This window comes from Panicum virgatum, chromosome 8K (assembly GCF_016808335.1).
Source record: "Panicum virgatum strain AP13 chromosome 8K, P.virgatum_v5, whole genome shotgun sequence".
NCBI lineage: Eukaryota > Viridiplantae > Streptophyta > Magnoliopsida > Poales > Poaceae > Panicum > Panicum virgatum.
Window position 1 is genome coordinate 4,369,399 of NC_053143.1, and position 16,681 is coordinate 4,386,079.

General features: G+C 42.5%; 1 protein-coding gene across 2 annotated transcripts; it reads right to left on the bottom strand.

Moving 5' to 3' along the window:
- Positions 1-12,016: 12,016 nt before the first annotated feature.
- Positions 12,017-16,681, bottom strand: LOC120643626. 2 transcript variants are annotated; one of them, XM_039920035.1, is made up of 4 exons: positions 16,588-16,681; positions 16,243-16,339; positions 12,513-14,776; positions 12,017-12,403 (listed from the first exon to the last, which is right to left on the bottom strand). In XM_039920035.1, the coding sequence occupies exon 3, from the start codon at positions 14,758-14,760 to the stop codon at positions 12,517-12,519; it is 2,244 nt and encodes a 747-aa protein (XP_039775969.1). In that variant the 5' UTR covers positions 14,761-14,776; positions 16,243-16,339; positions 16,588-16,681; the 3' UTR covers positions 12,017-12,403; positions 12,513-12,516. The 2 variants fall into 2 exon arrangements, with proteins under 2 accessions (XP_039775969.1, XP_039775970.1); XM_039920036.1 differs by having other exon boundaries at positions 16,243-16,297; positions 16,588-16,655.

The window sequence follows — 16,681 nt, forward strand, 5'->3', positions numbered from 1 at the left end:
TCATCTTTAGAACTCCAAATAACCGCTCAATCACATTTCTAAGGGATGAATGTGCATGATTAAACACCTCTTTCAATCCCACTGGTTGGTGACCATGACGCCATTCGGAAACATGATACCTTTGTCCCTTGTAGGGTGCAAGAAATCCTTTTCTATTAGGGTATCCAGAGTCAACAAGATAATACTTTCCTGTATATCAAATTTATGTCATGTTACGTAGCAATGAGGAATTATTGATCGAAAAATAAATTGCCCGCAACTTGTTCTTACCATGAGGAGGATGCGGAAACTGGTCCTTGTATGTGACTAGCGTATCCAATAGTACACGAGTGTCATGAACAGAACCAGGCCAACCGGTGACAACAAATATGAACCGCATATCAAAGTCACATACCGCCATCACATTTTGTGAGGCATACTTATGGCGACCAATGTATTTGGGTTGCTCACTTAATGACACAGTTACCGGTATATGAGTACCATCTATTGCACCTATGTAATCTTCAAAATGCGGCCAGAACCTTGCTTCTTGCAGTCTAGGATGGATTGTACCAAAATGTGGATCTTTTGGCCTCACAATATCAAAAGCTAATCTCATAATGGAATCGAGAACTGGTGCAAATTTTCTACTAATAGTTTCTAATGATCGACGAAACTTGTTCCTGCATTGCCTAAAAGATTGAGGTGCACCACAAGCCCATTAAAACATTCCTGCATAGAAGTGTTCATCACTCCCTTCCTCAGCCCCATCATTAATGACTTGCTCCAACATACTTCCAATCTCATCTCTAACAAGATCAACAACTTGTGAAGTAGCAGACTGTTTACTACTCTGAGCTTTAATCTCATATGCTTCAACCAAACGCTTCATGCATTGGTCTCTGAAAGTCTTCTTCTTCTTTCCCTTAGGTGAGTGATGTGCAGCCCTTTTTTCTGCTCTCCTCTCTGTACTAGTTCCAATCCCACCTATCTCTCTATCATCATTACCAGCAACATCATTACCGGCAACATCACCCTCCCCAATTTCATCATCATTGCCATGCCCAGTTGGAACATAAGAGGTCTCATTTGTAACTATAACAGCTTCAAACATTATTCTCATTTGGTCCTCATGCTCCAATGGTAAAAATCTGAAATTAGAAGTACATCCTGGCATGGCCTACAAAATATATTAATGCATTCATTAGACAATTTGCTCACATTTTCTTGTTCCTTCCACCAATCATCATCAGCAACAATACAACCAGTATTGGGATCCCTTCCCAATCCGGTGGCTCTCAAGTTTAAGGTCTTCCATTGTGTATACTTTTTTTTTCAGTACATCCCATCGGTTCTTCATTTGCCCTTCAGTGTATGGCCTTTTGGTTCGTTCATAAAATTTCCGAACTAGATTTGCATATCCCACATTGTTCAAACATTGTTGAGGGCGATTGTGGGCAAGAACTTCTTCGCAGCAGATATCATTGAAAACTTTGGCAGCAAAGGAATCCCATTTTGCTACAACCTTTCCTGATTTTTTCATCTAAACATACAAGGTCTATTATTCCAAAAAAAAATGTACAACCAACTACTGTCCAATCCACATGCTGGTTAGAAAGTAAACTAAGGCCTTGTTTAGTTTCCAAAAAATATTGCTAAATAACTGCATGGCTGCCTAATCAAAATTCCAAGTAACAATTCATGTTCCTGAAGATCTACCCATATTGCAGAAAATAACTGGAATCCCATACAAATCTTTGCATCTCATGCTACTCCAGAGGTCATAATCCCATACAAATCTTTGCATCCCATTTTGAGTAGATTTTTGAAGAAAAATGGGCCATGTAGCAAGTGTACTGCCTACTAATTCCTATGCACATACCAACTATTGTGCATCAATCGATCCATGTAAAGTACACTTTCATCCACTTAACAACATTGTGGAGTGTAAAGGTGCACTGGCAGTGCTGGTCGAATCACAGGAAAAAATGAGAGGCGGGCGCACCTGACTCAGGGAAGATGGGGGCACGATTCCGGGCGGCGGCGACACAGATCAAGGAGGCAGCAAGTCGACGAGCAGTCCGTAGATCAGGGAGGTGGCGCCGTCGTAGATCAGGGAGGCGTCGGGCGCGGATCAAGTGCGCCGTGCGGATCCGGGCTCTGGTCCTCGCGTGGAGCCGCACCGGAGACGAGACGGCGGCAGGCGGCGTAGGAGGAGGGCCGGCGGCGGCAGAGGAGGGCGGCGCAAAAGGGGGCCGGCCCTTCTAGCCGGATCTAGCCGCCACCGGCACTTGGGAAGAGGGCCGGCGCGGTTCCTGGGCGGCAGAGGGCCGGCCTTGTTCCTGGGCAGCGGCGCACTACAGGGTAGGGGTGAGGCACGCCGGAGCCCGAGCAGAGGCGGCGCAGGGAGAGGGGCGGCGGGGAAGGGGCGCAGGGGAATGGCGTCGGGAGAGAGGGCGGTTGGGGGAAGGGGCGCAGGGGAATGGCATCGGGAGAGAGGGCAGTTGGGGGAAGGGGCGCAGGGGAATCGCTCGATTACCAGGTACGCGAGTTCTGGGTCGCTTTGGGGAGAATCGGGTCCTCCGTTGTTCCGAGGATTCTGTGGGAAGCGGCGATCGACAGAATCGAAAAATAATCAACACATTTGGTTGGGATTTTGGCTTATTTCCATCTAGAATCGGATTATAAGCGGAAACAAACAGGGCCATTATCAGCTCACGGGCCCTATGTGCCCGCCCGCCAAATTTCTAGTGCATTCTCTAGAACATGCAACAAAATAGGAAACAAAGATCTAATTTATGTTTGATCATCATGATTTTTGTGCCCATGCATAGATTGAATGGTTAACAGACACACTAACAGACGTCCCACTGTATAAGTTGTCTATTCTGTTGTCTGTGTATGGTGTTCGAAACGTTTACAGACAGCAGTCGTCTACATTATTGTAATGTCCTAAGGCGTTGGACGTGTTTAGATCCAGTGCCAGGTGCTATTTATAAAACTTTTTGCACGGATGGATTGTAAGGCTAGTTTTAGTGAGAGTTTTATGGACACAGTTACCTAGACTGAGAACTACATAACTGTGCCAGATGAATATCATGGTGATGAAACTCTTCTCACATATTATGAAACTTAATCCTTCTCTTTGCTTGCCATGTCAGCAAAATTGATGATATTTAATGTCATGAAACTCTCCATGAAACTCCCATTGAGACTGAACTAAATCACGAGACGTATCTAATAAGTCATTTAATCTATGATTAATTCATAAGTAGCGAATAGTTAATATAGCATCACTATTGTAAATTATGGATTAAATAAGTTCATTCGATTCGTCTCGCGATTTACACCTCATTCGTGCAAAAAGTTTTATATATAGACTTTATTTAGTACTCCATGCATGTGTCCAAACAAGATGTGATGTTTTTTGGAAATTTTTTTTGAATCTAAACACACCCCTTCCAACGGTTGCAAAATCTCTAACTTTCTTCGAGCTGGCGGTGAGAGAAACGGGACAGATCCTTCCGCTAGCAAGTAACTTGTCGCTAGCTGTTGGCGCGCTTTCCGGAGCGATGAGTGTGGCAGCCGGCAAACCGAGGTGCTCATCAATTTGTTTATCCTTTTTCTTATTGTTTCACACCTTCATGTCAGCTTATGATTTCGTTGACACTGCTAGAGACGGCATAAAAGCAAGGCTAGCGAGCTGTTGCTTGTCACCTCTCTGCCAACTAGTATAATAATTAGTCCTTTATTATTAATGTAAGGTCCATATATTCCTCTCACAAGATTTTTCGGTTCTTGTGTCCAAACTAGCTGCAAACTTGCAGTCCACCTCTTCTCTCTTCTCTGCCTCAGCATTTAACTTTGTTACAACCTATTATAAACACTTGTTCTAAGCCGGGACATAACTGAGATTAGGCTCGGACGAGGCGGGGTTCTTCACCTGGACCTGTCTATGTTTTGACGCGTTTGACTGGCTACAAACATCGATTGTGCCCACGGATGTGTCGTGTCAAACTGTCCTCGCTGCTACAGTATTTCTTAAAGTCCCCATATATATCTTGCTTGCTTCTACCCGTATTTCTTTTCGGAAGCGTACCGAGGGTTCTGTACAACCCAAAATAAGATTAAGCTGAGATTTATAAAACTTTTACAAAGCATTTGCGCTGATACAATAGGGTAATTATATAAAAAGAGAGGGGAAGAGTTTCATTAGAGAAAAGTTTTAGTTTTAATAATTGCATCGTGAAACTACGTATCGAGACTGGTTGTACGGGAGAATATGAGGGGTGCGGCGTGGCCCAACGGCTGCTGAGATTGAGAAAACAAAATCAGAGAAAGAAAGATAGAAGCTGGTTTGCTGTCAGTGAGAAATCGAGATAGAGAGACAGGAGACCTGCTGCTTCTTTCTCTTGAAAGAAGAAGAGCACACTCAGGGGCGGGCACAAAGCCCGGTGAGCCTGGGCACCGGTCCGGACTTCTTGCGCTCGGCCCAGTAGATTAATACCATAGGCCGCTGCTAGCTTAACTCAAAATACTTTAGTGGTCCAGAGCCCAATAAGTAAAATCAAGTGGAGTTGCGGCCCAATAGATAAGTTGGCTCAAGCTCCAAAAAATTGTAGATCCGCTACTGAGAGCAGAAATCGCTACTACTAAAAAGAGACTAAGGGTCACTTTTTTTTCCTTCGTCATCCCCCCTCCTTCCTACGTCGCCCCATCCGTGCGACCGTCACGTCGCTAATCAAGTTGGTTCTGCCTTGACGCCAAACATCGTCCGATGCTTTTGTTTCAGCTGCGACGCTCTCTGCAGCGTATGATGAATTGGCCAACCGCACCCCACGCAGAAATCATCTCGACGCCCATCGTGATCTCCTCTTTCCTATCCTGTGTTCGCCCGCATGCTCGCCTTCCCTCGGCGCTGGCCCTCGCCGTCGCGACCTCGGCAAACGGGAGCCCTCGCAGCCATGGGCCTCGCAGCATCTGCCCTCACCGACGCGGCCCCCGCCGTCGCCTTCCTCGGCGCCGTCCCGGTCCTCCGACTGTCGCCGTCCGTCCCAGGCTGCGTCGTCCGTCCCGTCCCAGGCTGCGACGTCCGCCAGCGATGACTGCCCATCGCCTACCGTCCCACGCTGCGCCTTTGCCAGCGCCGCCTGTCCATTGTCGTCACCATTGATCGATCTCCAAGAACAGAGCATCACTGCCTCCTTTTCCAGCGAGATTCCCGCCACCACGGTGAGTTCTCGCCGCAAGTAAGATACAAAATGGATTCCCCTCGCCATGCTCTTTCTTTTCCCCTAAATTTCAATCTCTCTAGTGCCATAAATCATCGGGAATTTGAGCAGCAGTGCTGCCGGCCCCCATGGGAGTCTGTTGCTCAAGTTTTTACAATCTAACCCCTAGAAAACCTCCAACTCACCAAGCTAGGGCCCAAAAACCACTCGCCAAGTTGGAAACGACATTGGAAAATTCATCTGGTGCAACTGAGTTTAGTTTTAGAGATGAGAAATTAGAAATTTTTTGTTCTAGGCGTACTTGCTGCAGTTCCTGATAGAAACAGGCATTCTGTAAAGCTAATCTTTCACGTACCTGTAAAACCATGCTTGCTTGATATGCTACTTTTTTCAAGATGTAGGCGTACCTATAGCTGGACCAATTGCTCTAGGCATACTTGCCAAGATTTCCATGAACCATTCTACTTGGAACAAGATACATTCAACTGCATTTTACTCCAGCTCTAGGATTGAATCCAGTCTATGATCTCTTGCTTATGTCATGTTTAAGGATCAACAATGATTCATGCTTATGGCAGGACTTATTTCTGCACAATGATAAGTCAGTGTTTCAGATGAATTTTGGTTGTCAGGCAGCATTTCACTGAATTTGAGGGATCATACTTGAGCCCTTCACTATGGGTTATAGATGCATCACGAAACTTAACAGCCTTAAAGAAATCGCTTCCTTGGGTCAGGCTTTACAAACTAGCCTCACATTATTTAGAATCATCCCCACTTCTGCATTCCCAGGATCAATATCTCTATCCTTCTCAACTGCAGCAACAGCAGCCTCAAATCTGCATAAACGACATACGTTTAAAAATGCTAACCTAATTTGACACAGCATCATGGGAAATCAAGTATTATACAAAGTTTAGATAATCACACCTCCCCAAAGCCATGTCAACTTTGGACTAGAGCAATATGTACATATGACTCAGTGAGCATGTCTGTGAGTTTCATTGTTGTTAATGATGAGGGCAATGCACCATCCAATTTTTGTGCTGCGCTATAATTTTTTTTCTACCCGTAGCAACACACGGGCATAATTCTAGTTATTTCAAAAAGAAGAAGAAGAGCAGGGAGAGCCGCCACGACCTTGCCCCATGCAGCTACCGCTATGCACTGCGCGTCTGCAGTATTATTGCCGCTTGCACACCGGACTGGAATACAAATGTCAAAGGCGAGAATAGGAGTTAGATGAGAGAGAGAGTAAAAAATTGATTATGGATCCACCTAAAGAATCTTTGCATTGGAGTTTATAGCTTCTAAATGTGGTGTTTTGGTGACGTGGCAACATAGAAAATATTGAGTCACTGTAGGTTGGGATTTCCCTAATCCTTGTTGGGGTGCTAAGTCAGATACGGTATGTTTCCAGTGTCGGGTACAACCCTCTACAGAGAAGATGATTTCTAGCCATCCAAATTTATCAAAATAAGATGATGTTTTCTCATTTAAGGCCCTGTTTAGTTCCCAAAATTTTTTCTACAATACCCATCACATCGAATCTTCGGACATATGTATGGAGCATTAAATGTAGTTGAAAAAAATAACTAATTATACAACTGTAAACGACGAGACGAATCTTTTAAGCCTAATTAGTCTATGATTGGATATTAATTGTCAAATAATAACGAAAGTGCTACAGTACCAAAATCCTAAAAAATTTCGCGAACTAAAAAGGCCTAAGTATTACTAAGGTGCTTAATCTATTTTGAGAAGCAAATAGAGAAAAATTTTGTGCTTATTTTGACAAGCAGAGCGCCAAAGCTAATTGAAAACCTAATGGACACATGCCCATGACCATGTAGTTTATTTATTCAACTATATGGTGGCCTAGTTTTTATTATATGCACCATTTTCATGTGCAGCAAAGCAAAAGTCATCTAGTGTTAAGTAGGAGGGAGCTAATGCGATTTAGTCATTCTGGGGAGTTCATAACTGCCTAGCTATTTAGCTTGATCTTATTTTTTTAATCCAATACATGTCCATTACAGAATGAAAATTGTAGAGAGACAAAAATACTAGTATGTTGGGCAATTATAAAATGACAGATTCGATGTTTTTTTGTGCAGACGTTGTCTGATAACGTGTGACGTGAATGGGACCTGATGTGCTATTTTTATTCAGAATTTGCATAATGAAAATGTTATTTCAGGGAACAACGATGGCATATTTGGTTGCAACTCTGAATGATTTTTCTAGGAGGAGATGTTGCCTCCTGTAGGCTGCATGTGAATGTGTTTGATTCTGCCTTGCCCGGCAACTGGTGGAGTGGATTGTTGATTGAGGTCTGGTGCATGAGTGAGTGATTAGAGTGATTGAAGTTCAGGCAGCAGCTAGCAACGTCATCGATTTTGGTGGCCTGGTGGAGGAAGCAATGCCTGGTATCTAGGACTTCAACTAAATACGTCACAGGTAGAGTGCAGGCCACAGTCCAGCTATGCAAAATTGGTTCAGTGCTGCAGCCAAACATGTCCGAGTGTCTCAATTTTAGAAATTTTCTGTAAAAGCATATCATGTACCATAAGAAATGTAGAATACATGTGTTTTTCTTATACAAATGGATGTGCTTTCTTTTGTATAATAGTGTGGCGGAACCGCCCAATTTATCCCGGCTTAAGAGCGTATGATCATCTTTTTACAAAGATAATCCCGCTAACGCTCCTAAGACAGAACAAATTCGGTAGTCCGTCGGGTTTCACCCGAATCCTCCACCGTACAACTATGCCTCAGATATGTGTACATGATCGATTTGCATTGGGGCATCAGATATCACACACAGATGTTGAAAGTTTATATAAAAAAAAGATGAGATTTATTACACAATAAGAACAAACCTTAGTGCAAACCATTTCTATAGAGTTTGAATGCGTAGACCTACAGTCGTAGGGTTGGTTAACATGCAGGTCTTATCTCATAAGAGTTTATAAATCATTCAGAGATGTATGGACTCAACATACTCTCTGAGTCTTGGTGCTTCACTTCTGCGGCTCCTTCGGCGGCGCTGCTAAAAACATTTAAGCACAAACACTGAGTACAAAAAGGTACTCAGCAAGACTGACCCGTCTAACTGAAAATAAATGTAAAGGATCAATGAGTATGCAAGGCTGTTTAGAGTGGATTGGTATTTTGGTTAAAAAATTTGGACTCAAAGTAGAAAATTTTAAACTGAGATTCATATACAGACACTAGACTTAAGAATAACCCTAGTTCACAAACATTACAATAACTCTAGGTTCACAAGCAATAACTTTTATGCTGGTTGCATCCGAGATCAAATGGCATTCATATCCGAGAATTGCGGCGATTCGAATCGATTTATATCCTGCAGGAGATAACTGGGCACACGTCACGTACAGCTTCCGGTAAGATGCATACGACAACCTTTCATGAGGAGGATACTAAATCCTGAACCAAGATTACCAACACCCGGGTTCGTACCCCCGTGAAGGATCCCCCGTCGGGCCTGATCTCAACACATGTTTCAGGCTACAACCCCGCCACCTATATCCACGTCGAGTGGGGTACAACTTGGTTCAAGTATTTAGGTCAACCAAACTATCAGGCTTACTGGTTCCATATGTCAGCATATGACCAGCTTGTTCAACGTCTGATCAAGGTTAAACATACCATAGTTCCTTATTCTTTCTTTAGAATGAGGACAGAGCCAGAACTCCTCTTCTGCTCTGTACTCAACGACCACCATACTTGTCACCAACCATTGTCTTGTTTCATCAAGTGAACCTTCGAGTAATATTTGGACCTTTGGTTGCTTTTAGTGTGGATTTCTTTTAGACACCTTGGTTTAATCTATCTAGTTGAGAAGGTGGCAATGATGTCCTTAAAACAAGGAAGTTGATCATGCATCAAATGGGTTTCAAGCAACTCCTAGACTTAAGCACTCAAATGCAGTGCATAAGTAATAACATAAGTTAATTGAAATTAGTAGGCGTAGATGCTCCGATGCTTGCCTTGATCAGCCTCGGGAGGTGGGACTTCAGCTTGGAGCTCTGGCTCGTGCTCGATCACGATCACCTCCTCTCCTCCTGTGGGTCCCTCGGGCGGCAGCTCGATATATTCGACGCTGACGTCCGCAACTTCCGATTCTAGTCGCAATGAGATTTCCATTTTGGTACTTTTTACTCAAAGTTGATACATTAAATATCATTTTATTCACTCCCAAACTCAGCCATTTATCACTGACTTTCAGCAATTCAGACTTGGCCATTTTCAGCTAGCACTTGAATTCAGAAACAGCCCAACATTGCAAATTGGGGCCTTGATTAAAAATATGATTTTTCACATTTTCCACTGAACTACTTGACTAAAATAATCCTTGGTACACCAATTTTATTTTCAGTCCACCATATCTCAAAGTTTGCATATAAATTTATTCAGAAAGTGGATCCAAACTTGGTTAATCACTGCTGTTTCAGACTTAGAAATATTCAAGTGTCGAGGTTGTTTCAGCATTTTCTGCAAAGAAATATTCAAGTGTCGAGGTTGTTTCAGCATTTTCTGCAAACTTTGAGCTCCTCAAATAAATTGTTAACACATCCAAAACACTGCCACATTGGTTCCTTTGCAAAGTATATGCTTTGTACTGTATTCTCATGCTAACTAATGATTGACTTACTTAGCAATATTTCCAATTATATGCTGTTAAACATGGCCAAGTAGCCATTTTGTCTTTTTGAGGTAACTTCTCAAATTCCACCCCTTCAAATCTCAATGTCATTTGTTGAAATCTGCTGTTTGACACTCTTCAAGAGATTTGACATTCAAACATTCCAAGCTTTTCAAATTTGGATGAAGTTTGACCGGACTTGATCCAATTTGACTTTTCCTTACTCTTTTCCTCTGGTTCTCTTATCTCTTCTCCTTTTTATTCTCTTAACCCCAATCACGTAGGGTTAATGCATGCTCTTAAAAAGTGGGGTGTTACAAATATTATATCATTTGCTAGGTCAGAGGTGTTCTTTGTAGAAGCACAACAAATGTTTGGATATAGAGGCATGTTAGGCCAGTCTCAATGCATAGTTTCATGACACAATTCTAAGAACTAGGTAACTGTGCCAGATAGATTTTTATGGTGATGAAACTCTCCTCGTATATCATAAAACTCTCTCCTCTCTCCTTGCCATATCAGCAAAATTGTTGTTATTTAATGCCATAAAACTCTCTATGAAACCAATCACGATTGTGTGGGTCTTGCCGGGACCATCCATGAGAGCGTTTTGGTGGAAAAAGGCCCTAGTGGCAGTTTTTTGAAAAACAGAAAGCCCATAAAGAGTCTATGATTCTGGATACTAAAAATAGAGTGGTCATATGACCGGCCTATCGTTATCTAGGGGCAGTTTGGTGCGGCTCCGCACGAGGGTGGAGCAACAGATGGACTGCTGGAGTAGGCGGAACCACCACCTTTTTTTTTTGGCTCCGCTGGTTTGAGCGCTCAGGAAAACAGCTCCGGCTCTCCGGCGTGCCGCACAGAAGCGCTTCAGCAACACGGGCATTTGGTGCGGCTCCGGCAGAGCTGCACCAAACAGGAAATTTGATTCCCTCATGTAAGATTAGAATCTCTTTCGTCAATACGAAATGGTGGAACCCTAAATGAGGCCGTCTTTGAGGATGAAGGAGAGATGATTATGGGTCCCAATAACTTCTTTTATGCAAGTATTCTTGATTTTTTCATTGTAATAAAATAATGTATTATATAAATTGCTTTGGAACTATTAAGTTTTAAGTTGAAACATGCTAGATAGCTACTTTTAGCTTGTAATTCATGTATAACAATTATTACATTAAAATACATTAGATGTATCCCCGTGTCAGTGTTTTTTGAGAGAAATGACGTATACCTACTCCCACAGTGGCTACACATCGATCTCTACTAAGGATATACTAGCCTATCACTCGATCTCTACTAAGGATATACTAGCCTATCACTCGTGATCCCGCACGGACTAATTATAATTAATATAAAACAAAGCTTATAGCTAATAATTATAATTATCTATTTTATGTCTTCTTTCATCTATTAAATATTCTAACAAATATTTTAAAATATAAATTTATCATTATCTAGTTGTAATAGAATTCATTTTGCATCACATCTTCATGTGTGTTTGATATATATTTAATTAAACCATTTGTTTGGGAATTGATATTTTTATACCTTTCATCATACATGAATACATGGTGACATATATCATGGGTAGTATTGTTTATATAAAAAATAACATAAATAATATATTAATAGTAATAGAAGTAGTAATTTAGAATTTTATATTAATGCACTTTAATATTTGTTATAATTATACAATTTAGATTCAAAATTAGGGGTTACTTTAACTTTGAATAATGACATAATTGGATAATTTTTACTCAAATTTAGGGGATTATTTGTTATATTTATAATAGCTTAGGTGGATAATTTACACAAAGATTAGATAGTTACTTTAGTTTTTTTAATAATAGTAGAGGTGAGTAATTTAGATACATGTTTTGAGGGTAACTTTAGTCTATTTTCATAATAGCAAATGTGTGTAATTTATTAGGAAAGATAATAGATCCAATAACTATTATGATTAGAGTTATCAGATTGATAGTCAGATATTTCTGATTTTTTGAAGAATTTCTTATATTACTCTATTTTTTCAAAGTATCCATCTAGGATCCTAGGTGGCTTCATGTAGAGACTTCAAAGGAGCCTCCAATTAGTAATAGTAAAATAAGATATCTTACCTAAACATGCATTGTCATCAATGAAAGATCGCAAACTTTATTCACTTTTTTTAAGAACAGACTTGATACAGTGAACTCTCAACCTAGCCAATATATGTTCTCTTTTATTTAGAAATCTCCATACTATATACATATTTTTATTTTCAATGAGAAACAACATATTTCTCAGAATGAAAATAGGAAGAGGGAACACAATCAAATATAATTGTATGTACACGGTGACACGCAATCACCACAACCACCGAACGAAGCTTGTTCCCCATGCATGGATGCATGACAAGCAACATGAACAAGGCCGAAGCTGCTGAGCTTGTTATGGCAAGAGCCCAACCACAACTTTCGATGTCTTGTGCGTTATTGTCCTTATTGTTTAGGAGTCCTTCAGCCTCGAAGGCGCCCGCCAACTTAATTATGCAAAAATAAAGATTAATGCAGTGGTAGTAATAATAATTAATAGTAGCAGCAACATTAATAATATCAAAATATAAATATAAATAATAATAATAAGCTAACCTTATTAGCTTCTTCCTGATGACCTGCTGTCGGTTTGTGCAGGAGGGACAAGGAGTTGTGGGCAGCAGCTATTAACCAGTATCTGGACTGTTGGGAGGTTTTTGAAGACGTAGTATGTTTTTGATCCACCAGCTGCAAACTCTGCCGCTGATGATGATGAGGGGACGACATGCTGTTTCTTCGATGGAACTAGGTCTATCTGGAAGGCATCACCAAGCCCATTGTGGCACAAGAGAAGCCACACAAAAGTGAGGAGCTCCCCACCTCTGGCCAGCGCCGCCGCGTGCGCCTCCGGCCTGGACTTGGCGGCGGCGTACACAAGCAGCCTTGCCCACATGCGCTCCAGCTCCTTCAGTGTTCGCTGCCAATGCTCCGGACGAGGCAGCGACGACGCCATAATTGTTCCCGTGTTGCTGTTGCTGTTGGCGGAGGAGGAAGAGGAACCCCGACCCCTGCTGGCCATGGCCGCCGCCTCTAGCTCCAGACGAAGAAGACCCATGTGAACCTGATGCTGCTTGCCCTGTAGCCTGATACTAGAATACCGTTCCCACCTCTTGTACTCCTTGTCAGGGTTGGTACGAACCACCTGCAAAAGGGAAGCACCATCCGGGTGTACAGCAACAAGGTACACCATGTACCTGGACAGCTTCCGGCAGACGTCCGCTGAAGCGGCGGCGGCGTCGGCGTCGGCGATGCTGATGCGCGTGGTCGCCGGCGCCTCTGTCGCAGCAGCAGCCGCCTCACGCAGAAGAACCTCTGTGCATGCGTGCAGCCAACATATAAGGCGCACGAAATCCTGCTTACACTCCGGGTGTGTTGTTGCCGCCAGTAGCAGCTGGCCCAGGCACTGCCATTGCTGCTCTTCAGGCTGCCGTTGCTGGTGCATTTCACCGCCGCCACTACCACTGGGCTGTGGTAGTATGTCATCTACCACCGCAACCAAGCACTTGGTGACATTGTTGTCCACCACCACGTGCTTGGTTTCCAGAAGCTTGCTCAGCCAGAAATAGAATGGCTTCTTCTCGTCTTCACCGCTGGTCAGCTTCCTGATGATGCTCATCACTCGTTCCAAGCATGTAGGCCGCGGCGGCGGCCGCGGCGGTGGTGGCGGCGAACACCATGGATGCGAGTCATCGTCATAACACACAAACCTGTACTGCCCCATGGTGTTTGACCACAACGACTTTGTCGTCCCCAGCCATCCCGACACCATGTCGCAGCTGGAGGCAAGGCACATAGACATGGAAGCCATCCTATGGTGGCCCCGAGCCCGCAGCCACGCCCATGTCCAAGGAGATGCCATCACCATTGTAAGCACCATGCAAACGTCCACAACAAGCACTCCTATGAATAATGTGTAGGTGATTATAGTGTCAACTCTACTACCACCAGCAGTAGTGTAAGTGTTGGTGAAGAAGAAGAAGAGGACGAGAGCAGCGGCGGTACATGACAAAGAGATGCACCGGAATACAATGCCAATCCTTGTCCGGAGCACTGCAGCCTTAGTGTAGAGATCACTGTACACCATACCAAGCTCCACACCCATAAACTTGAACAAGAAGAGGGACGGATCTTCACAAGAGGGGCGACTGATCTTCATAAGAGGATCACAGATCTTGCGCCTTGCAAAAAGCATCCGGATCCCTGGTGCCGAACGCAGAGCATCACGGATGATAGTCGTATTTAGGATAGGAGGATCATCATCAGGTAGGTCCTGTTGGCCCATGCTATTCAGGTAATTCAGGTTCCCATGCCCCAGGGCTGTTATCCTCTCTCCATACTTGATGATCCCAGCTACAAACAGTAGGATGCCAGGGACAAGAACCTGCGTGCTGTGCCAGCTGCTGGACTTCCAGAACACATACATTGCTAGGGTCACTTGGACTAGCAGGTTCAGCAGATGCCGCAGCCACAGTTTGTTGTCCTCGATGTCAAAGGCAGTGATGGTATCCTGACCGCCAAGATGGATGAGGAGGAAAGGTGCCCAAAGGAATGCTAATGGGTGGGCTAATCTTAGTGACGACGACGCCGCATCCATCGCATTCGCATCTCGTGACAGGATAACAAGAGTGTATATGGCTACCATGTCAGCTCCCAGATATGCTATCCATATGGTGCATCGAAGAAAGCAGCTTCTGCTGCGTCGCCGACAGCCGCCAGTAAAGAATAGAAAGAGTTGTAGAATGAAGCTGAGAAGCACCAATAGCTGGACCTCCCACTCGTTTAGTAGCTCCGACAACCTCCCCATTATTACGTATATATCCCTACAATTATCCAGATGTATAAATTATAAGGATCGGACACACATACACACCTCTTTTACTTTTTTTTTTGCAAAAAGGAAAGTACAACAACATCATTGTACATATATAATCAAGAGGAAAAAGGACAAGATGGCCGGCCACAACTCCCCATGGGAGCGAATATTTTGGGATTTAATGACATTGTGCATTCAGTGGTAGGCGACTTTTCCATCGACAGCGAGGCGCAATCTCAAAGATTTGCCAGCTCAGTCTTCGAAGATGCTCATAGGGGTAGGGTTTACGTACATGTGTTCATAGGGGTGTGAGTGTGCGTGCGTTGTGAGTGTCTGAGTTGTACTATGTAATCTCAAAAAAAAAAAGATCCGAGAGGTGGTTTGTAAGGTGTCCTATCTCTACAAATAGTTGTTGCATGAACAAATTCATAAGAATCGGATGGACACAAACTTTATGTTACAATGATTCTAAAGTACCAGAGGGTACTTTTAGGTACTATTTCCTTAAAATTTTTTGGCCGTTGATCTATGAAAAATTAAGTTAAATTAGTATTCAGTCCCACTAGTTTTGGTACTTGGTCCCATATTTTTGTATCACCAGGTACTTTAGTCTAGGTAATTCCAGATACTTCTTACCTTGATCACCATAAGATTTGTCAGATGAACGGCTCACATTTATTTAATCATTGTAAAAATTCTCATTAAAATATTGCTCTACCAGATCTAAACCTGTGTACAATAAAAGTGAAAGATAGAGGAAAAAGTAGATGTGAAAGATGAAGGAAGCATACTCCTAAGACTTCCTACAAATTTAGGGCATGATTGGATGGGCGTCCACAGATATAGCCACACCGCATATTCAACACAACCCACCCAGACTTGTGATTTGCGAACTTGTTTACTTATTACTCAGTTCATTTTTATGCCATTTCTTGGCAAAAGTTTGGCATTGAAAAACAACGCCGCACTTTGGCAGAGCCTCTAGGCGTGGCTACCTCTGGAAACGAAGCAAACAAGCCCTTAGAGCACCATGAAACTTATTAGAAGGAGACTCTAAATACCGAGATGAAGGAAACATGAACTCCTAACCTTTTTTTTTCGAGATCCGCCCCTCTGAGCAATGCAACAACCAAGAAAGAGGAAACGGAGAAAAAACATGTCTTGTTTTGCTAATTTTTCAAGAGTGTGCTATAGACCATAAATAAAGTATCTAAAGCTTTTTTATTTATTTTTGAGATGGTAAAGCTTAGATATTCATATATAAGTCTAAGAAACCGCATCTAGGTTGAAATTAAATTAAAAGCAGGAAGACCAGAGTAATTAATTAAGTATATGCATGGAAAGTTCCAAAATCTGGCTTGTCCCAAAAGTAATTTGACAAACATATTAAATCATAAGATCATTACAAAAAACATTTAAGCATAATATAAATCTCTATTATTGCCTGATAGTTGGTGGATGGTAACTACATACCACTGATCTTGATTAAGCAAACCCACGAGGTGTCAATGATCCTTATTATGTGGTTCTGCAAGCTGCAAGCTTCTCAGTTGGTACTTGGTAGCAACAACTGTAATAAATGTGTCAGCCGAATTAATTAGTACACAACTTTAGAGATATTCCAGTGTATAAAAAACAAGTAAAGAATATATATGTCACTGAAAGCCAATGTTTTTTAATACTACTTTTCAATAAACTTCTCTTGACAGAAAAAAGAAAAAACAGAGAATGTATAGAACATAGGCTGGGATACAATTTCGAAGGCAAGATGTATAATTCAAGTATGTGACGTAATGCATAGTGTGATCAAAGATTTACCTGAGGTTCCATTGTGTATGTAAAGTTGTAAACTATATGTTTTCTTTGTGGAATGTGTAGCTTATGCACATGCCTTGGGATAGATTGATCAACG